This window comes from Rattus norvegicus, chromosome 9 (assembly GCF_021556685.1).
Source record: "Rattus norvegicus strain SHRSP/BbbUtx chromosome 9, alternate assembly SHRSP_T2T, whole genome shotgun sequence".
NCBI classification, from domain to species: domain Eukaryota; kingdom Metazoa; phylum Chordata; class Mammalia; order Rodentia; family Muridae; genus Rattus; species Rattus norvegicus.
The window spans coordinates 63362431-63386440 of NC_141542.1; the positions used below are offsets into that span (position 1 = coordinate 63362431).

A 24010-nucleotide genomic window follows, 5' to 3' on the forward strand; every position below is an offset into this window, starting at 1 on the left:
TCAGTCAAGGTCTCTGATGCCCAGGCAAAAGTCAGGGAAATGAGTAGAGAGCAACACCTCTGACCACCAACACTACCTTTTAAATGAATTCACTTCTCCAGGAGAGAACTCCTAGGACCTGAAGTCTATTAGCTTGGAGCTTGACAGACAAAGTCTCAATAGGGTGCTTTGTTGTCTCCTGAGAATGGAAGAGGTCCTGTAACTGTTCTAGCATTACATCTGTCCTGGGGATGTACTAATGCTTAAACAAATTCTTCAGTACGAAATAAAGATTCCGTGTTTCATTAGCTGAAAATCACTACGGTTCTAGATTTTACAATTTTGGCAAAGTAAACAAATTGTAATAAACTGGATTGAGATTAATCTGAATGGCAAATATTCACTGATGTCTACTGTTTAAAGCACTACTCTAGATAGGAAAGCCCCTTTGCAGAACTGCTTGTAGTGTTATCACATCTACTATACAAGTGAGAAGTGTGGAGTGCAGCGAGTTAATAGGAGTCACACAGTCAGGAAGCAACAGCACCCAGCTTCACCGTGGCAGGCAGACTAGACAGAGCTGGCATCCGGAGTCACCCTCTATTTAACAGACTTCAAAGGTTACCCTGGTACTTACTTCCCATTTATTTGTTTAAAAAGCCATAGTTTTAAAACTTGGATAACTAGCCTAAACTATCAGACTTTCTCAAAGAGCATAATATTTTTACCTTTATCTGAGAACTAAAGAAAGAATTCTCTCCAGCTATATAACTTGAGCTGACTAAAATTTCTTGAGTTGTCCTTAAGACTGCATTTGCTTTTAAACTACTTCACGAAAGTATCTGTCCATTTTGCTGAAATTGTCTGCAGGGATGAAGCTACAGTTAACTCTAAAAGACAGGGAAACGATCTCTCCAAATATATTTTCCATGCTCAATATCTCCTTGTAGCTCTGTGACTTTTAGCATTGTCCAGGGAGAAGCTCTTCACTTGTCCCCTGTGGTAACATGGCAAACATTGAACTTGTGACTCTTTTGATACATTCCATGTGTTCTTTTCTTCCCTTTAAAGAAAACTTTGATGTATTTTTATTTAAAAAATAACTACTTTAAAAAACTAATGCTGATCCTTTAAATAATTTTAGAGTATCCCATTTGGTCTGAAGTCTGCTGTTGAAAGAGGCTTGTCTGCTGTTTTCCACACATTTAGCCGTAAAACCTCAAGCTCCACAATCAATGTTTCTGATGAAGCAGGCTACGCCATTTTCCACCATGCTGCCCTGCACAATCGGGTCCCTATCATATGTCAGCTGTGTAACGCCAACTTCAACGTCAACCAGAGACGCTTCATCATGTTCACCCAAGGTTTTACTCAGTTTCCAAACTTTGTTCGGTACTCATAAGCCTAATTAATATAAAGCAGACTTCGGTGATTTAAATGCAGTGAGTAGCAGTTGTCCTTTAAGCACTTTTAAATGTGAAAAGAAATTTTGGTAATTAAAAATGTTCTATTCACCCTTGTCTTTCTCAGATTTCTATCTGCTGATAAACAGGTACATTTCACAGTATGAATAAGTACATAGCTGCTTGTAATATTACTGTTAAATCAGCACATCCTCCCACCTGCAGGTTTTGATTAGCTTTTGAAAGGGATGGTTTTCAACTAGAAATTGTACTCCACATTGTCTGGTGTGAGCCTGCTTTCTGTATCGATACCCTGTCACTTGTTCTCCTATATATTGGTAATCATGTTTCTATGTCAATTTTCTCTTTAAACAGAGTCATCCAAAATGGATATGAAAAAAGAAAGAAACGGTAAGGCATAAGTGAAGTATTTGTACATATTAAGAGATTATTGTATATGCCAAAACTTTTGCTGGGTGTGGTGCTACAAGCCTGTAATTCCAGCACATGGGAGACAGAAATAGGAAACAGGGATTAAGCATTCTCAGTTATATAGTGAATTTGAGATAGCCTAGACTGCATGAAATTCTGTCTTGAAAATGAATAATTACCTCATCAAAAAATAAAGAATAAAACATTTTATAGTATATAATCCGCAAATGTTTTATTGCATAAAATGTAAAATAACCAGGTTTCATTTTTCATTTGAAGTGTAATTTTTCTGCCCATGTTTATTAATACTCATAAGTTAGGTATCCCTCTTTTATAATATTTACTACCATCTAGACTGGTTTTATAAATTCAGTTTCCAAAGTGGTTGTGGAAGCTTGTACATAAGCAGTTAAGAGCTGGGAATGTAGCTCGGCTATATGGTGCTTGCCCAGCATGTGCAAGGTCCTAAATTCAATCTCTAGCATCCTGTTCCCACGAACAAGTTAATATAATTTAGACACTCTGCCCTCTAGGGGTGATAATGATGTATGGGCTCTGAGGAATGATTACATTTGGTGGAGATCAATGTTTTGAGATAAGCATTGAATATAAAAACACAAAAGTATCTTTGTCCTCAAATTTCCATTTCCTTTCTACACATGTAAGAGATTTACCATATACCTTCAGAGTCTACACTAGGTAATTAAAGAATTCTTCCATAAAAACAAACCAAACCAAACCAAACAAACAAGTACTTTACAAGGCCCATATTGTCAAGGGCAGAGAGGGACTAGGTACTACTCCAGTGAAGGACAGAGTACACCTGAGAGTATTCCACAAAGGAGCCATGACCTTATGTTTCTCCTCCTTCAATCTTCTTCCAGGGCGTCCCACTAGCAGGAACTGGACAGAAGCCCCTATGACAGGTCTCCCAGATTTTTCAGCGCTCATGTTTGCCTACAGCAAGCTTCTAGCAATTCATCATTAGCCTTCCTTCTGCTGGTCACGTTAGAAGTTCTGCTTGATGGCACCGCTGATAGTCATGCTGCTCTGCTTCTGGGCCACCTTACAACTTGGAGCATAGCAGTTTGCCTTCTACTGTCACTTCTGTACTGAATTTTGAAAGGCCTGTTAATTTTCTGCTGAGCATTGTATTTGTAATTAAAGCTGACCGTCTGTTGTGTCTTGTGATCATACACACCTTACTAGAAATTGGAAAAAGAAGCAAGAATTTTTTTTTCTTTTCTTTTTTTTTGGAGCTGGGGACCGAACCCAGGGCCTTGCACTTGCTAGGCAAGCGCTCTACCACTGAGCTAAATCCCCAACCCCAGAAGCAAGAATTTTTAAATTTAGTATTTAAAAATTTTTTGATCCTTTTTTCTTACTGTCCTTCAGTCTCAAACTTTCTCATAATGCAATGTATGGCCTCCAATCCCAGCCAACTTCTTAGAACTCTTAATCTGGTTTGGTGGCAAAAGTTTTTTAAAGAAGAGTTTATCAAAGATTCAGTCACAGTAAATATAAGTGACAGCTGTCCTGCTCTTCCTATACCTTCTCCTAGTGGGACTGTCTGTTACATACTAAAGATTACACACTGCTGTCTCTTTGTAAGCTCTGTCCAAGGTCTTCAGGGTAATACAATGTAGAGTGATAAGGTGTATCCTTCCTCCAGAGCACACATGATGTTAAGATCCCATACTCTGCCACGGACAAGCTTCGGCTTGCTAGAGGTCCCAGACAGTAGGCAGGTCCTGAGGCTGCTCACAATGCCATTGTTCAAACCACAAGCGACACACAGACTAGTCACACTGAACTGGAGTGTCCACACTCCATGCTCAGTACCACCAAGAGCCTGAGAGTGGTCACGTGTACACAAACGTGTGCTGCATTTGCCTAGCAATGAGCAGAGGAAACTGGGGCAACCAATACGGCCTTGCAAACGAGAACCATGAATAATGAAGTCTGTGATTACTTCTAGGAAGTCATATGTAGCAAATAGGGGTCGTCAACAGCTATAAGGCTCTCAGGATCCACAACCCAGAATATGGGAGATGGAGCCAGCTAAGTAATGGTTTTAAACACATAGATTCAGCTCATATTTTACAGACAAAGATGTGATATAAAGATTACTGGGCACCGAAGCCTAAAGACACGGGCCTGCTTTACCAGCTACTTGAGCCCCTTTAGCAAGAATACCTAAAGTTTTAGGGCCACCCTGAGCAACTAAATATAATTATATTTCAAAAATAAAAGTGTATGTATTTTATACAAATACCTATATTTCCCCATGTTATTTCTTGTCCATAAAAGGTATGATTATTCCAGACATTCCACGTTAAACAAAGTAATACAAGCTTGTCCAAATGATTGTTTTTGTGCTTACTTTCAGTCTTTTCAAATACTATAAAGCACTAAGCTGCATGGTTGGACTCATAAAGGCATGCGCATTTATTGTTTATTTATTTTAGAAGGGCTATCTCTTTGACTACTAAACAATAGTTGTTCATCTCAGGTCCAACACCTCTACACCTGGCTGCACAAGCTTGTTCACTGGAAGCAACCATCTGTCTACTTTGTTTCAAAGCTGATTACACACTTACTGAGAAAAGAGGCTGGATGCCAATACACTTCGCCGCCTTCTATGATAACATCTGCATCATCATCGCACTCTGTAGGAAGGATCCGAGTTTGCTAGAGGCTGAGGCAACAGCTGAGTGAGTTATTGAGCATCTGTAAGAATATGAACTTCTTTCCTGACGATCATCACCATTTAAGGGCCTAATTTGTCTGGGGTAGCAAAGCGCTGATGTCCTCTCTGACCCTCAACTTCTTCTCTTTAAGCTTAGAATTTATAAAGACCAGATCTTCCATCCACCTATGTGTGTTTTCTAGAGGAATAAAGAATGGCTCCTGGGAATTTCTTTTCCTTTTGTATCAATAGTATAGCTTCACAGACAGGTTTATTAGGCTAACCATGTAACTAAGGAAGATAAAGTTGTTCTTGTTTCCTATGTAATACCCAGGTAGTTCCAGATCCAGGTAGATAGAATGTATTCTCAGCAGAAGTAGCTACTTGTGTCTAGCAGAGATACAAGCAAAAAGAAGAAAAGTTGGAAACAGGGAACATCTCCTTCAGTCTTCTGTTTCATTAATTTGCTGAAGAGCCATTTTTAAGAGTAGAGGCATAGGGGTTGGGGATTTAGCTCAGTGGTATAGCGCTTGCCTAGGAAGCGCAAGGCCCTGGGTTCGGTCCCCAACTCCAAAAAAAAGAACCAAAAAAAAAAAAAAAAAAGAGTAGAGGCATAAATTTTTCTTAAAGATTGTCTACGAATCCAAACACCATGTGGTTATTTTGATTTCCTGAACCTATTCATGGATATGTTAGCCTTAAGTCTTCAAATTGTGTATCTGTTATTTGCATACTGGCTTGGAAGTTTGAGGGACACTGGACTTTTGTTATTGCTCCTTAACATATGGCTTCTGTACCATAGAACAAAATGGCAACTACTGCCATTCCATTTTCTTGCCTGTATTATGGACAGGAGTGAAAAGGATAGAAGGCATCCTTTGTCTTCACAGAGGTGCTCTTGAAACTACTACTACTGTCCTGATGGCCTCACTTGTTCCCCTATGAGGGAAAATGGAAGCTGAACACTGGGTTGGATAACCATGCACACAACTCTTTTTTATATAAAACAATTAATTTTCTTGCTGTTATTTTCCACTACAATGGGGGAACTGGGATTTGCAATTGGATATAAAATATTTAAAAATGTGTTTGATAACTATCAAATCTATTTGATATTTGTAAGGTCGATTGCTATTATCTGATTATATCTCCACTAATTTATAGAAATTCTGAAAAGATTAGATAGGATAGTATATTTTAATTATTTTGTATAGTATTAATTTCCAAACACATTACAAAATATAATAATTGAGAAAGAGGACAGAAATGACTACTAAGGAGAGATAGGCAGGAAGGCAAATCTGTGGAATTCAGAGAATGAGAATCTAAAGGAAGACAAAGGGATAGTATAGAGTTCTTGCAGCAATACAATAAAGGGAAATGTGACGCTGTATGTGTGCTCAATACTGTTACGATGTGTTCTCGACTTTAGGAATCAGTGTACTCCACTGTTACTTGCTGCCACTTCGGGAGCCCTAGACACGATCCAATACCTGTTTTCTCTTGGTGCAAACTGGAGAAAAACAGACACAAAGGGGAACAACATCATCCATCTGTCAGTGCTTACTTTTCATACAGAGGTACTCAAGTACATAATAGAGCTGCATATCCCTGAACTTCCAGTTTGGAAAACTCTGGTGGGTGAGTATAGAACATGAGATTTCATTGTAAGGAAATGTTCTGATTATTCTATCTTTGATCTCTGCTATGCTGAAATGAAATAAGTAAAATAGAGTGTGTAGATCTTTAAAATTGAAGATCATGAAAGAAATTTATGCATTGAAACCAAGAGTAATATAGTTGATTAGGGAACTGTATTTTTGTGTCTAAAAGTAGTTTGATTTCTAACTAAAGATTGGTAACCAAAATGAACTATAGCTTACAAAATGATATTTACTCTTATTACCCAACTTTCTTAAAAGTCAGAACATCATTTTTCTCCATTAATAAACCAAATCCCAAATGAAAAAAAAAGAATGAAAAAGCAGAAATTAGAAGCAAAGGTTCTTTTCTATTTATTCTTTAATTTAATTAATTAAAGGAATTAGGAATTTAATTAATTCCTAATTTTAGAGGCAGTTTTAGAAAAGTTTTTCCTCACATTTTGAGGAATTTTTATGCAAAATTTTGTGTTCAATTTAGCCAGAAAAACAAGGATAAGTATTGCACAGTCAATTGAATGTGCATGTCAAAATTTATCCCTCCCCCAAGCCACATTATAATTACATGAAGATTAAACAATGAAGCAGCAGCAGCAATCAAAATTCAAGAAACAGGAGGTGATGGTCTATAGGCAATGTAAATCCAAAGTATTGATTCAAGTAACAACTATGAATGTGAGGAAATGGGTATGAGAAAATGGCAGCCACCTCTTAGACTTAGCTGAATCTCAAGCCATCATCAGGAAAGCTGAGAACTTCTCAAACACATAACTCACAGTCCTCCTGAGGCTGGAAAACAGGCAGTGCCAGGGTTCTCCACAGAGCCCAGCCAGAAAGGCCAGCAGCTACTGAGGATGTCTTTCTCCTTGGTGAACAGAAGTGGAAAGACCCCAGGGAGCAAAGGGTGACAGCAAAGGGGCATTCCCTAGTGGAGCCAGCCTTAATTAGGCAGAGGAAAGTGCCACTGAGTCCAGGGAAAACAAGGTGAATTTCAAATAGAGAAAGATTATATCCAGGAAAAACAATAGTGAGAAATAAGACAACACCATGGGTTACTACAATGCCCAACTGAGAGTGATAGTCTATAGGCAATGTAAATCCAAAATATTGATTCAAGTAACAACTGTAAATATGAGGAATTGGGCATGAGGAAACGGCGGAGCAACATTGAGCTGGTGTCCTATTTCCCATAACATGAAGTTACAAACAAATCCTAAGGCCAATATAGCAAGATACAGCACTGTCTCAAACTAGGCAGACCTGTGGACTACACAGTCCAAAGTACTGTTTTTAGAGAGGTGAACCCAGAGAAGTGGGTACAAAATCACAATATTTTGCTGTAGATATTTTAGAGGTATATAATTTTGAATTGTGAACATAAAATAAAAAAGTAAATAGAAAAGAAATGGAGAATGAGAACTGATGTTTTCCCATTAGGTGAGATACAGTTACTATTTCAACCTGACTCTTCTGATTTAAGGTGTTTGGTTCTTGGGCTACTGATACAGTTCAGTACGGCCCGTGCTGTATAAGCTTGAGGGCCTAAATCCAGGTGCTAAGCACACAAGTAAACTTGGGCATTGTGGCCTGTTTGTAATCCTAGTACTCAAGTTTGAAAAACTGCTTGAGAATTTCCCTCAACTTTGTGTTTAATCTACTTAGAACTATTATAAAGATAAGGATATTATGTTAGTTTAATGAATTCATGGAAATTTACTCATTCACAAGATGCCCATCGCCCTAATTGCATGAAGATTAAGCAGCAGACAAGCACTCAAGGGAAAACAAGGAGAACATGACGCAACAAAAATGGGAGGCAGGCTAGTTCTTGTAGCTCACTGGCCATCCATTCTAGCCAGGTTCAATGGAAATGTTGTCTTAAAAATTAAGGTAGAATATAGAAGGGAAGGGGAAGTGGTTAGGGAGATGTTTGCCTGGAAACCAGGAAAGGTAATAACAATTGAAATGTAAATAAGAAATACCCAATTTAATAAAGATGGTGAAAAGAAATTAAGGTAGAGTCACTCAGAGGGCAGAGGCAGGTGGATCTCTATGAGTTCAAGGCTAGCCTGGTCTACATTCTAGGACAGCTAGAACCAAAACAGAGAAAATGTCTTGAAAAATCAAAACCAACCAACCAACTAAACAAAACAAACACCCAAACCCAAATGAAACCAAACCAAAGAATTAAGGTAGAGAATAGTGAAAGGTGCTCAATGTTGACCTCTGGACCCCACCCCCCCAATACAAATATACATTTATGAACAAGCAAAACACACATTCACATGAACACCAAACACACACACACACACACACACACACACATGCACACACACACACACACAAAATACACATGAATGCACATACACAAAATAAATATATACACACAAATGCACATGTGGGTACATATACAAAGCCATTCACTCAAACTAGATACAAAAATGGATATGAATGCACACATATAAAATTTTTTCATGCAAATACTGTAATACTATATACATATAAACAGATGCTTATGGATGCATACACAAAAACACATTCACAGAAATATTATACACACACACATACACACAAACACACACTTCAAAAAAACTGACGTCCAACTATTTGTTCAAAATGGTGTCAGCACCAATCTTGGAAGCATTTTCTGAGTACATCAGCCCAAGGAGATACTGTGAAATGTCTTTGTGTTTATTTTTATGCACATGTATTGTTGCATCTTAATCCTTTAAAAGAGTAACTGTGAGGATCAACTTGACTTATAATAGACAAATACCTCTAAGTCTGAGCCTTGACAAGGATGACTTAATGGTGTTTATAACTCCCAGTGGCCACTCCTTGCAGTAGCAGCCATGGTTACAAAGTCCTGCTAATTACATGATAATGACACAAGCAGAACGATAATTTAAAACAAGTTAATTATTAGCCTTTGAAGTAGAAGCTAAAATTTAAAACAGAGAAGTCTCAGTAAGGACCAGACCACTTCTGAACATAGCAGTCAGAGAGAGATGAAGGAAAGATACAGCCCCGTGTTTTCTTACACCACAGACATTGTTTAGAAGCACATATAATGTTTCATCTTTAGTCTGGAGCTTAAATTCATGCTAGATTTTAAAAATCATATAAATTATTTTTAGGAAATGCAAATAATTTAGTGGCTATTAAAATCATATTGATTAAAGTAGTTTACTTTGCCATCGTTAAATCTACTCAAATTTTATTCAAAACTAATCATAGGCATATCAGAAATATTAATTTTTGAGTGAATTTGAACTGTATTTCTAGGCAGTGTTACCAATTCAGACCATAGACAAATAATTTAGGATTTTTCAGTAATTATATATATATATATATATATATATATTATAAACCTCAAAGATTAGCTTTTGTTACTGTGCCCAAGATAATCAAAGTCTTAAGAGCAGCTCTATTTGGGTCCACAGGATTGGCTGTGATGATGTAATAACACTTATTACAGAATCCTATGGCAGAGGCCCATTACTTATTTGCTTCATGAGAGGTATAATAAAACAGAGAGACAGGAAGAGGAAGAGATGGAGTCCCATAACTACCTTCATGGATACGTTCTGCAATGACTTAAAACCTCCACCAAGTCCCACTTCTTAAAGTTCCCATCAGCATTGAATAGCACTAAGCTAGACACCAATAGACACAAGTGGTGACTAAATCATTAAGAAGGGCCTTTGAGGACCACCCCACGCCCAAGCTATAGCCCATGATCATACATCCAGCATCTCCCAAGGGACCACAAAAATGAATGTAGCCTACGCAGTTGGTGATGGGATGATTTTAAGTCATTGTGTTCAATTTACCTATATAAAAACAAAGTTAGCGAATTGTCTCTGTTGTGAATTACAGTTGTGTTTTTCTGTTAAATGCTTGCCAGAAATGTTGCAGTGTGAAAGCTTCAAACGAAGGATGATGGCTGTCATGTCCTTAGAAGTAATTTGCTTAGCAAATGATGAATACTGGCAAAATATTTTGGATGCAGGTGATATAAATTATATTAACTATCTTTTTCTTAGCATAATTTTAAGTAGAGCTATATTGTACCCAGGTAGACCATTTAAATATATATAAACATAGGCATACAAATTTAATCCTGGGGTCATACTCTACCATTAACCTAATTTCTCTCTCTCTCTCTCTCTCTCTCTCTCTCTCTCTCCCTCTCTCTCTCACTCTCTTGCTCTGTCTTGCTCTCTCTCGAGCGTGTGCACACGCGCGCACACACATATGCTAATTTTGCAAACCTGAGTGCTAGGGTTTCCCCCCAACTTTATCTTATTAGGTAATATATATTGGTTTAACATATATAACTATATATTTTCTTCAAGATAGGGTTTCACATATAGCCTAGGCTGTCCTTGAGCTTGTAATCCTCTTGCTTCACCTTTTTTTAACTAAAAAAAATTTTTATACAATATATATATTCTTGCCATTCCTGACTCCTAGATCTTCCCTTCCTCTCTACCTACTCAACTTTGGTTTTTTTGCTCTGTTTCTAAACAAACAAACAGACAGACAGACAGACAAAAAATTCACAAGAAACAAAAACAAAGCAAGGAACAAGCTCCCGTAAAACATAAATAAAAACAAGCTGGCAAAAATCTGAAAAGACAAAAATGTTAAAACAAAGAAAATACCACAGGGTTCTTATTGTTGTTATTGTTGTTGTTGTTGACCAGTTATTCCTGGGCAAGGGGTCTATCTGGGAATATGGTTGATAGACTTAGTGAGACTCCATTGAAGAAATCTACATTTCACTTTGCCATTGGGTTTTAAATGCTGACAGCCCCTTGTACAGGCTAGGTGATTCTTTTCACCTCTTCTTATAGATAGATCCCCGAACCTTTAGGGGCAGGGTTTGGTGAAGACATCCCATTTAGGACCAAGCGCTATAAAATCTCTCATTCTCTGCAAATTGTCCAGTTTTGGGTCTTTGTGTTAGAGAGGCAAGAGGAAACTTCACTGATGTGGGCAAAGTGAGGCCCTGACCTATGAGTATAGCAGTATGTCATTAAGAGTCATTTGATCCTAATTATATTCCTTTAGCAAAATGATGATGGTTTCCCCTAAGGCCATGACTATCTAGTCTTAGGGTCTTGGCCACTCTAACAGTGTCAGCTGTGGTTTGCTAGGTTTGTGGACTGCTGGGTTTACAGGCAAATGCAATTAAACATTGCTTTAAAAATAGCCATCGGACTGAGCACGGGGACCCCAATGGAGGCGTTAGAGAAAGGACCAGAGGAACTGAAGGGGTTTCAACCCCATAGGAAGAACAACTATATCACCCAACCAGACACCTTAGAGCTCTCAGGGACTAAACCACCAACCAAAGAATACACATGTTGGGGACTCATGGCTCCAGCCACATATGTAGCAGAAGATGGCATTGTCTGGCATCAATAGGAGAAACCCTTGGTCCTGTGAAGGCTCCTTTCTCCAGTGTAAGGGATTGCAGGTGTTGAGGTGGGAGTGAGTGGGTGGGAGTGGGAGCATCTTCATGGAAGCCAGGGGAGGGAGACGGGAGAGGAAGGAAAGGGGATAGCATTTGAAATGTAAATACATAAAATATCCAGTCAGAATAAATAAATAAATAAATAAGTTTTTAACTCTAAAGGACACTTTTTAGTTGATTTTAAGTGATTTTAAGATCACGTTTGTCAACTTTGTATCTTATTTTTTCAGTTAAAAACTACACATGATCAAAAAAACTACGTACTTTTTAGAGGAACCCTATTTCTCTAAAAACTTAAAATTTTGAGAAGTAATAAAACTAACTTTATCCAGCTAGTTATTCTAGCTGGATTTTGGTTGGGAAAACTACCCTAACAAAAACAACTTAGGGAAGAAAGTGCTTATTTTATTTTATAATTCCAGGTTCCAATCTGTTATTTCAGGCAAGTCAAGGAGTCAGCTAGTCACATACATCCACAGTTAGAAGCAGAGAGAAATAAATGTGTGCATGCATGCATTTTTGTGCCCAGCCTTCTTCTACTCTTACAGTTTAGGAGTCCCTGCCTAGGTCATAGTATTGCTGACACCAACTAAAGTAGGTGAGTTCCCAAATTAATTAACAGTAGTAATCTAAACAACCATCCACATATGGCTAATCTTATCTAGACAATCTTTCACTGAGACTCTCTTCTTGGTTGATTCTAGATTATGTCAAGTTGACAGAGAGCTGTCCCATCACAGTATTGCTATAATTATTCATTTATAAATTATTCCAGTTCTAAACTTATGCAACTTACTTTCTAAACTGAAAACCAGAAGAAAATGTCAGACCAGATATAAATAGTTCTTCATTTAGCAACTCCATTAATTGTGTGGCTTCTCTGGCCTGGTTTATTCATTAATCAAATGGATTGACCACATGCACTTATTCTGAGAGCATCATTGTCCATTACGGCTTTCTATAATGGTGGGACTGTCTGAACTACCCATAAGGTACATAGAGACACATCTAATGTTCCATAAATATTTATGACTGAATAAGCTTAAATTTATCTAATTCATTAAAAACATGTTTGAAAAAGCTTTGTCTCCCCTGAAGTCAACAATAGATGGTTCCATTTCAGGTAGATAAATAAATGCTACTGTATTATACTCATATGTTTCAGAACATTGTGTGTCTCCTATGGTGTGGTTTCTTATCAACTAAACTGATATAACCTAACATTCAACTAACGGTCAAGTTTTCTACCCAACCACTGACTGATTATAACAAATGAGGCTACTACTACATTTTACTAGATCAGCACTTTTAGGGTTTTTAAAAAATTTTTCTAGGTGAGATCTTTATAAGACACACAGCCTTGTTTATAATACAACAATGTATTTCTTTTTAACTCTCTCAAAATGAAATAAAATATATAAATATATACAATGAAAATATATCCAAAGAGCATCATGACAAGAAAACTGTAGAATAAACAAATAACAAGAGAGAGTTGGCAAGGGGGAGGGGCATATAAGCCATAATGTCAGATGTATTAGTAATTATTAAAGATAAGGAATGTATAACCTACTGAATATAGATGCTGTCTCTGGAAAAAAGAATGCAAGACTTTCTCCTATAGAGGGCAAAAAAATGGGTTTGTTTCTACCCTTTGATCTCTTATTAACACTGTAGTCTTATTAACATTGTAGTCTTATTAACATTGTAGTCTATTAACATTGTAGTCTATTAACATTGTAGTACTGTGGACAGCAGAGCTAGAATACAGAGTGCTTCAGTTTAGTAGTGCTTGCCAAGTATTGCTTTGTACGCAACGTAATGCTTTGAACACAACACCCCTAGATGGTAAGAAATGGCTTTGTGCTTTCTAATTCCAGCAGTCATGCAGAACTAGATTCTAACCATAGATTAGTACAAATGAGTTCTAGGCTACTATGGAGGCACTGGATAGCCTTTCCTTGTCTGACTGAACTAGCATTTCTTCTCTTCAACTCAGCCAAACCCAAGGCTCTTGTGCAAAGCCACACATGGTACAGACAGCTCAAACACAAAATGATTGTGTGTGTGTGTGTGTGTGTGTGTGTGTGTGTGTGTTATACTTTACTAGGTGAAAAAAGAATGACCTTACTGGAATAATAAAAAACCCAAGATAGCGAAAACTCTACTCAACAATAAAAGAATTTCTGGGTGAATCACCATCCCTGTCTTCAAGCAATATTACAGAGCAATAGTCATAAAAACTGTATGGTATTGGTACAGAGACAGCCAAATAGATCAGTGGAACAGAAGTGAAGACCCAGAAATGAACCCACACACCTATAGTCACTTGATTTTCAACAAATGGTGCTGGTTCAACTGGAGGTCAGCATGTAGAAGAATGCAGATCAATCCATTCTTACCACTATATACAAAGCTTAAGTCTAAGTGGATTAAAGACCTCCACATCAAACCAGATACACTCAAACTAGTAGAAGAAAAAGTGGAGAAGAATCTCAAACACATGGACACTGGGGAAAATGTCCTGAACAAAACACCATTGGCTTATTCTCTAAGATCAAGAATCGACAAATGGGACTTCATAAAAGTGCAAAGCTTTTGTAAAGCAAAAGACACTGTCATAAGGAAAAATCAGGCAACAGATTGGGAAAAGATGTTTACCAATCCTACATCCTAGATAGAGGGCTAATATCCAAAATATACAAAGAACTCAAGAAGTTAGACTCCAGAGAGCCAAATAACCCTATTAAAAATGGGGTACACTTGAAAAAAAGAACCAAAAAAATGGGGTACAGAGCTAAACAAAACATTCTCAGCTGAGGATTATCGAATGGCCAAAAAGCACCTAAAGAAATGTTCAACATCCTTAGTCATCAGGGAAATGCTAATCAAAACAACCCTGAGATTCCACCTCACACCAGTCAGAATGGCTAAGATAAAAAACTCAGGTGACAGCAGATGCTGGCGAGGATGTGGAGAAAGATGAACACTCCTCCATTGTTGGTGGGATTGCAAACTGGTATAACCACTCTGGAAATCAGTCTGGAGGTTCCTCAGAGAATTGGACATTCCACTACCTGAGGACCCAGCTATACCTCTCTTGGGCATATACCCAAAAGATGCTCCAACATACAACAAAGACACATGCTCCACTATGTTCATAGCAGCCTTATTTATAATAGCCAGAAGCTGGAAAGAACCCAGATGCCCTTCAACAGAGGAATGGATTTAAAAAATGTGGTACATCTACACAATGGAATACTAATCAGCTATCAAAAACAATGACTTCATGGAATTCATAGACAAATGGATGGAATTAGAAAATATCATAAGGGAAATGCAAATCAAAACAACCCTGAGATTTCACCTCACACCAGTGAGAATGGCTAAGATCAAAAACTCAGGTGACAGCAGATGCTGGCGAGGATGCGGAGAAAGAGGAACACTCCTCCATTGTTGGTGGGATTGCAGACTGGTACAACCATTCTGGAAATCAGTCTGGAGGTTCCTCAGAAAATTGGACATTGAACTGCCTGAGGATCCAGCTATACCTCTTTTGGGCATATACCCAAAAGATGCCCCAACATATAAAAAAGACACGTGCTCCACTATGTTCATCGCAGCCTTATTTATAATAGCCAGAAGCTGGAAAGAACCCAGATGCCCTTCAACAGAGGAATGGATACAGAAAATGTGGTACATCTACACAATGGAATATTACTCAGCTATCAAAAACAACGGCTTTATGAAATTCGTAGGCAAATGGTTGGAACTGGAAAATATCATTCTGAGTGAGCTAACCCAATCACAGAAAGACATACATGGTATGCATTCATTGATAAGTGGCTATTAGCCCAAATGCTTGAATTACCCTAGATGCCTAGAACAAATGAAACTCAAGACAGATGATCAAAATGTGAATGTTTCACGCCTTCTTTAAAAGGGGAACAAGAATACCCTTGGCAGGGAAGAGAGAGGCAAAGATTAAAACAGAGACTGAAGGAACACCCATTCAGAGCCTGCCCCACATGTGGCCCATACATATACAGCCACCCAATTAGACAAGATGGATGAAGCAAAGAAGTGCAGACCGACAGGAGCCGGATGTAGATCGCTCCTGAGAGACACAGCCAGAATACAGCAAATACAGAGGCGAATGCCAGCAGCAAACCACTGAACTGAGAATAGAACCCCCGTTGAAGGAATCAGAGAAAGAACTGGAAGAGCTTGAAGGGGCTCGAGACCCCATATGTACAACAATGCCAAGCAACCAGAGCTTCCAGGGACTAAGCCACTACCTAAAGACTATACATGGACTGACCCTGGACTCTGACCACATAGGTAGCAATGAACATCTTAGTAAGAGCACCAGTGGAAGGGGAAGCCCTGGGTCCTGCTAAGACTGAACCCCCAGTGAACTAGACTGGTGGGGGGAGGGCGGCAATGGGGGGAGGATGGGGAGGGGAATACCCATAAGGAAGGGGAGGGGGGAGGGGGAGGGGGATTTTTGCCCGGAAACCGGGAAAGGGAATAACACTCGAAATGTATATAAGAAATACTCAAGTTAATAAAAAAAAAAGAAAAAAAAAGAAAATATCATCCTGAGTGGGGTTACTCAATCACAGAAAAACACTCTTGGTATGCACTCACTGATAAATGGTTATTAGCCAAAAAGGTCAGATTACCCAAGATGCAATCCAAGACCACAGGAAGTTCAAAAAGGATGACCAAAATGTGGATGCTCCCAATCCTTCTTAAAAGGGGGAAAATATCCATAGGAGGGGATATGGAAGCAAAGTTTAGAGCAGCGACTCAAGGAATGGGCATTCAGAGCCTGACACACATGTGGCCCATATGTATACAGCCACCAAAACTTGATAAGATTGATGAAGCTAGAAAATGAATGCTGAAAGGGACCAGATATAAATCTCTCCTGAGAGACACATCCAGAGTATGTCCAATACAGAGGTCAATGCTAGCAGCAAACCACTGAACTGAGAATAGGACCCCCTTGGGGAGAATTAGAGGAAGGATTGAAAGAGTTGAAGGAGCTTGCAACCCCATAAAAACAACAATGCCAACCAACCAGAGCTTCCAGGGACTAAACCACTACTGAAAGACTAAACATAGACTGATCCAGGACTCCAACTGCATATGCAGCAGAGAATAGCCTTGTTGGGGCACCAGTGGAAGGGGAAGCCCTTGGTCCTGCCAAGGTTGGACCCCCAGTGCAGAGGAATATGGGGGGCCAATAAGGTGGATGTATAGGGAGAAGACCCATATCGGGGAGCGAGAGGGGAGGGAATGGGGACTTATGCACAGGAAACTGGGAAGGGGAACAACCTTTGAAATGTAAGTAAAGAAATATATCTAATAAAAAATTAAAAAAGATAATTTCAGTAGACCTCAGATCATGCTCTGGAAATGTACGAATAATAGTTTTTTTTAACTAATAAAAAATTTTATTTACTTAGAAGCATTCAGAATGTCAAGAAAACAGCTGCATTTTTTTTTTTGCAATCACAGAGTGGTATTCAATTAACAATGCTATTCACAACAACAATTATCTTCATTTCCACTGCATCAGAGACATCTGAAGATGAAAATAAAAAAAGAGAGAAAAACAAAACCAAAACCAAACTACCATCCTCATATATAACTAATTTGTGCTGTGCACCTACAAGAACCTGCTTTAAATTTCCATGCCAATTTACAACACCAGACTGTACCAGGCAAGATTAGTGGTATTGAAAATACCACAAGGGCAGGGTTATCTAAAGACACATGCACTGTACAATTTTATTTTTTAATTTTTAAAATCAATTTATTTATTTTTATACTGCACATTTTATTCCCCTCCTGGTGAACCCTCAGCACCAAGGGTTTCACACCCCATACCTCCTCCCCACCCCCACCCGCACCCTCACAAGGATATCCCCACCCTATCCTCCCCACCAGACTTAAACATCCTAGGGCCTCCAGTCTCTTGAGGGTTAGATGCATCTTCTCTGACTGAACTCAGACCCAGGAATCCTCTGCTGTATATGTGTTAGATGCCTCATCTAAGCTGGTGTATGCTTCCTGGTTGGTGATCCAGTATCTAAAAGATTTCAGGGGTCCAGGTTAATTGAGACTGCTGGTCCTCCTACAGAGTTGCCCCCCAATCCTCCTCCTCAGCTTCGTCCAGCTTTTCCCTAATTCAACCCGAGGGTCAGCAGCTTCTGTTCATTGGTTGGGTGCACATATCTGCATCTGACTCTTTCAGGTGCTTCTTGGGTCTTTTGGAGAACAGTCAGGGTAGGTCCCTTTTTGTGAAGGCCCCATAGCTTCAGTAATGGTGTTGGGTCTTAGGGTCTCCCCTTGAGCTGGATCCAACTTTGGGCCTGTCGCTGGACCTCCATTTCCCCAGGCTCTTCTCCATTTCCATCACTGAATTTCTTTCAGACAGAATGGGTCAGAACTTTGGCTGGGGGATAGCAAACCATCCCTCACTTGATGCCCTCACTTTCTGCTGGAGGTAGAGTCAATAAGTTCTCTCTCCCCACTGTAGGGCCTTTCACCTAGGGTCCCCTCTTTGAGTCCTGAAAGTCTTTCACTTCCCAGGTCTTCAGTACATTCTAGAGGGTCTTCCAAACCTCCTTCCTCCTGAGGTCCCCTGTTTCCATTTTTTTTTCTGCTGGCCCTCAGGGCTTCAGTTCTTCCCCAACCCCACAATACAAGATCAGGTTCTTCTCTCCCCTGACCCACATCTGCTTTCCCTCTCCTGTCCCTCCCCACTTGTGGTTGCTTTGTTCTCCCTCCCAAGTGGAACTGAGGCATCCTCACTTGGGCCCTTCAGCTTGTTGACCTTTTTGAGTTCTGTGGACTGTGTGTTGGGTATTCTGTACTTTTTTTTTTTTTTGCTAATATCCACTTATTAGTGAGAACATACCGTGTATGTCCTTTTGGGTCTGAGTTACCTCACTCAGGATGACATTTTCTAGTTCCATTCATTTGCCTGCAAAACTCAGGATGTCCTCATTCTTAATAGCGGAGTAGTTTTCCATTGTGGAAATGAACAACATTTCCTGTATCCATTCTTCTGTTTTGGGGCATCTCCGTTGTTTCCAGCTTCTGGCTATCACAAATAAGGCCACTGTGAACATAGTGGAATATGTGCCCTGTGGCATGTTGGGGCATCTTTGGGGTATATTCCCAAGATGGTATTTCTGGATCTTTAAATAGGTCTATTTCTAATTTTCTGAGGAACCTCAAAATTGATTTCCAGAGTAGTTGTACCAGTTTGCAACCCCACCAGCAATGGAGGAGTGTTCCTCTTTCTACACATCCTTGCCAACATGTGTTGTAACCTGAGGTTTTGATCTTAGTCATTCTGACTGGTGTAAGGTAGAATTTTGAGTCGTTTTGATTTGTATTTCCCTGATTACTAAGGACTTTGAACATTTCTTTAGGTGCTTCTCAGCCATTCAAGATTCCTGTATTATGAATCCTCAGTTTAGTTCTATACCCCATTTTTTGATTGGGTTTTTGGTGTTTTGGATGGTAAGTTTCTTGAATTCTTTATATATTTTGGATATTAGCCCTTATTCAGATGTGAGGTTAGTAAAGTTTTTTTCCCAATCTGTAGGATACAGATTTATCTTATTGACTATTTCCTTTGCTTTACAGAAGCTTTCCAGTTTTATGAGGTACCATTTATTGATACTTGATGTTAGAGCATGAGGCACTGGAGTTCTGTTTAGGAAATTTCTGCCTGTGCTAATGAGTTCAAGGCTCTTTCTCACTTTCTCTTTCTATAAGATTCAGTATATCTGCTTTTATGTTGAGGTCCTTGATCCACTTTGACTTGAGCTTTGTGCATGGTTGACAAATATGGGTCTATTTTCACTTTTCTACATACAGACATCCAGTTAGACCAGCACCGTTTATTGAGGATGCTTTCTTTTTTCCATTGTGTATTTTTGGTTTCTGTGTCAAAGATCAAGTGTGCGTAAGTGTGTGGTTTTATTTCTGGGTCTTCAATCCTATTCCCTTGATCAGTGTGTCTGTCTTTGTACCAATACTACGCAGTTTTATCACTACTGCTGTGTAGTAGACCTTGAGGTCAAGGATGGTGATTTCCCCCAAAGTTCTTTTATTGTTGAGGATAGTTTTTGCTATACTGGGTGTTTTGTTATTCCAAATGAATTTGCAAATTGCTCTAACTCTATGAAGAAGTGAGTTGGGAATTTAATGGGGATTGCACTGACTCTGTAGATTGCTTTTGGTAGATGGCCATTTTTACTATGTAAATTCTGCCAATCCATGGGCATGGGAGATCTTTCCTTTTTCTGAGATCTTCTTGAGAGACTTGAAGTTCTTATCATAAAGGTCTTTCACTTGTTTGGTTAGAGTTACCCCAAGATATTTTAAATTGTGTGTGGCTATTATGATGGGAATTGTTTCCCTAATTTCTTTCTCAGCCTGTTTATCATTTGTGTAAAGGAAGCCTAGTGATTTATTTGAGTTAATTTTATATCTGGCCACTTTGCTGAAGTTGTTTATCAGCTGGAGGAGTTCTCTGGTAGAATTTTTGGGGTCACTTATAATAATTACACCAGACTTCTCAACAGAGACTATGAAAACCAGAAGAGCCTGGCCAGAGGTCATGCAGACTCTAAGAGAATACAAATGCCAGCCCAGGCCACTATACCCAGCAAAACTTTGAATCAATATAAATGGAAAAATCAAAATATTCCAGGACAAAACCAAATTCAAACAGTATCAGCTCTACAGAGGATCCTAGAAGGAAAACTTCAGTACAAGGAAGATACCTTTACCAAAGAAAAGACAAGATATCAAGCATCTCACAAAAAGCAAAAAGGGGAAAACCACAAGCACATAAAGCTACCTACAAAAGCAAATATAACAAGAACCAACAGTCTTCTGTATTTAATATCAATATTAATGGACTCAACTCACCTATAAAAAGACTGGATATGCAAACAAGATCCAGCATTTTGCTGCATATAAGAAACACGCCTCATTAACAAAAACAGACACTATCTCAGAGTAAAAGGATGCAAAAAGGTCTACCAAGCAAATGGTTCCAAGAAACAAGGTGGAGTTGCCATCATAATATTCAATAAAAAGACTTTCAACCAAAAGTTCCCAAGCATGATGAGGAAGGACACTTCATATTCATCAAAGGGAAAATCCACCAAGAGAAAGCCTCAATTCTGAACATCTGTGCCCCAGATGCAAGGGCAGCCACATACATAAAAGAAACTTTGAACCCCACACAATAATAGTAGGAGACTTCAACACCCCACTCTCACCATTGGTCAGTTCATTGAAACAGAAACTGAACAAAGACACAGTGAAACTAATAGAGGTTAAGAACCAAATGGATTTAACATATCTATAGAACATTTCACAGTAAAACAAAAGAATACACCTTCTCAGCAGCTCATGGTACCTCCTCCAAAATACACTATATAATTAATTGGTCACAAAACAACCCTCAACAAATACAAGAAGATTGAAATAATCCCAAGCACCCTATCAGAACTCCATGGCCTAAAGCTGGTCTTCAACAACAAAAGCAATAGAAAACCCACATATATATGGAAACTGAACAACTATACTCAATGATAATTTGGTCAAGGATGAAATAAAGAAATCAAAGACTTCCTGAAATTTAATGGAAATATTGACACATCATATCCAAACCTATGGGACACAACGAAAGCAGTGCTAAGAGGAAAATTCATAGCACTAAGTGCACTGGTAAAGAAACTGGAGAGATCTTACACTAGCAACTTAACAGCACACCTGAGAGCTCTAGAACAAAAAGAAGCAAACTCACCCAAGAGGAGTAGAAGACAGGAAATAGTCAAACTCAGAGACGAAATCAACCAAATAGAAAGAAAACAATACAAAGAATCAGCAAAATCAAAAGCTGGGTTTTTTTTTTGAGAGAATCAACAAGATCGATAAACCCCTAGCCAAGCTAAAGGGCTCAGTATCCAATTTAATAAAATCAGAAATGAAAAGGGAGACATAACAACAGAAACAGGAAATTCAGAAAACCATCAGATCCTATTATGAAAGCCTATAATAAACAAAACTGGAAAATCTAGATGAAATGGATAGTTTTCTAGACAGATATCACATACCAAAATTAAATCAAGAGCAGGTAAACTTTCTAAACAGGCCCATATTCCATAAGGAAATAGAAGAAATCATTAAAAACCTCCCAAGCAAAAAAAGCCCAGGGCCAGATCGATTTAGTTCAGAATTCTACCAGACCTTCAAGGAAGACCTGATATCAGTGCTCCTGAAACTATTCCATAAAATAGAAGGAACACTACCTATTTCATTCTATGATTCCATAATTACTCTGATACCCAAACCACACAAGAACCTACTAGGAAAAAAGAACTTCAGACCAATCTCACTTATGAATATCAATGCAAAAATACTCAATAAAATTCTCATAAACTGAATCCAAGAGCACATCAAAACCATCATTCATCACAATCAAATAGGCTTCATCCCAGGGATGCAAGTTTGGTTCAATATATGAAAATCAATTAGCATAATCCACCATATAAACAAACTCAAAGAAAAAAATCATATGATCATCTCCTTAGATGCAGAAAAAGCATTTGAAAAACTATAACACACCTTCATGTTAAAAGTATTGGAGAGATGAGGAATTCAAGGCCCATACCTAAACACGATAAAGCAATTTACTGCAAACCAACAGCCAACATCAAATGAAATGGAGAGATACTTGAAGAAATCCCACTAAAATCAGGGATTAGACAAGGCTGCTCACTCTCTCCCTACCTATTCAATATAGTACTCAAAGTGCTACAGTAAGACAACAAAAAGAGATCAAGGGGATACAAAGTGCAAAGGAGAAATAAAGATATCACTATTTGCAGATGATAGGATAGTACACGGTACAGTTTTAAAACAATCTTACACAGCCTTAGATTTCAATTTTTTTAAAGGAGTTAGTGTGTTCAGGGTGGTTAAATGCTTTATAGACAAGAAAAAAAAACTTTGCTAGAACCACCTTATTCATTATCATCTTCCTCTTCCTTTTCTTTCTCATCCTCTTCATCCTCATTATTTTCCTCTTCCTTCTTTTTCTTGCTCTTTTCAACCTTGACCATCCCTTTTTCACTGCATCAGGTCTTCCTCTAGCTCTGTTGGCAGCGATCTCCTTTTCGTTCTTCTACCTCAGCGTGGCATCTTTCTTCTCATAGGGCACTTAGGTGAGTTGAGATGTTACTCAGCAACCGGTTTACTGCAATGGCCTTCCACATTTAGTTTTAAGATAACCTATGATAACACATTCAAATAATTAAACAAATACTGCCACACAAAGACAATTCAGTAACCAGACAAGAACTTTACTATGTGATATGTAGGCATGACGTTGCTCACCCGTGACCCCAGCAATTAGGATGCTGAGACAGGAAGGAGAACTGACTGCATAGTGAGTTCCTATCTACATAAAAAAATTAATTCTCATAGGCCAAAATTCAGTATTTTAAAGCTGGTTTAGATTTACTAATATAAAGTATATGGTTATGCATGTTATGTGAAATCAAATATGCAGAGAAGAGTCTTTTAGATAAGGCATAATCATTTCTATATCACTTCAAGTTTTTTTTCTATCCTTTGTAGAACTGTCTAATTATTTATACTGCCATACCATGAATGTTACTCTGATACTGTCAGGATATGTCACCTATAAATGATTTTGAATAAATTTATGCTTATTTTAGTCTTATCTTTACAGGCACCATTCCTGCCTTAGTCAATCTATTAAAATGTCCCAAAATAAAGCTGCAGTGTAAAATTGTTGGGTTGCTGAGCAATATCTCAATTCACGTAAGTGTAGTGCATGCTTTGGTGGAGGCAGGAGGCATTCCTGCTTTGATCAGCCTGCTGGCTTCTGATGAACCGGAACTCCATTCTCGCTGCGCTGTTATTCTATATGATATTGCTAAGTGTGAAAACAAGGATGTTATTGCCAAATATGTGAGTACTGTTTCATAGATCCCGTTTTTCATCTAATAGCAACTCTCTCACACAGAAATTAGAAAGATAGAAATAGATGTTGTTACACAGTAACAAAACTACCAGGGATGGTGGGGAGAGGAGAGGGAAAGCATTCAGGCCAGTAGCAGGTCTGTAGCATAATGGGCTTAGGGGGCCTAATGCTCAGTGCTGACAGAGTTTAGAGAAGCCCTAGTGAGCAGATGGAGTACTTTTCATAGTACATACTGGTTGTTTCCTGTTTAAATGAAGATATTAGTTCTGTGTGAGAAATATATCCCAATTGTGTACTAGAAAGCATTAGAGA

General features: G+C 38.5%; 1 protein-coding gene across 8 annotated transcripts in view; it reads left to right on the forward strand.

Annotated features, from left to right (window-relative positions):
* Ankar (ankyrin and armadillo repeat containing) overlaps positions 1-24010 on the forward strand; it is a 76453-nt gene that overhangs the window by 21209 nt on the left and 31234 nt on the right. For all 8 annotated transcript variants that reach the window (XR_015628848.1, XR_015628849.1, XM_087567269.1 and 5 more), the window contains 6 exon segments: positions 1124-1343; positions 1758-1793; positions 4327-4528; positions 5936-6144; positions 10072-10176; positions 23444-23685. Coding sequence is in view for 6 of the 8 variants with exons in the window: in XM_087567269.1 (XP_087423395.1) it covers positions 1124-1343; positions 1758-1793; positions 4327-4528; positions 5936-6144; positions 10072-10176; positions 23444-23685 (1014 nt within the window). In the remaining 2 variants the exon portion in view is untranslated.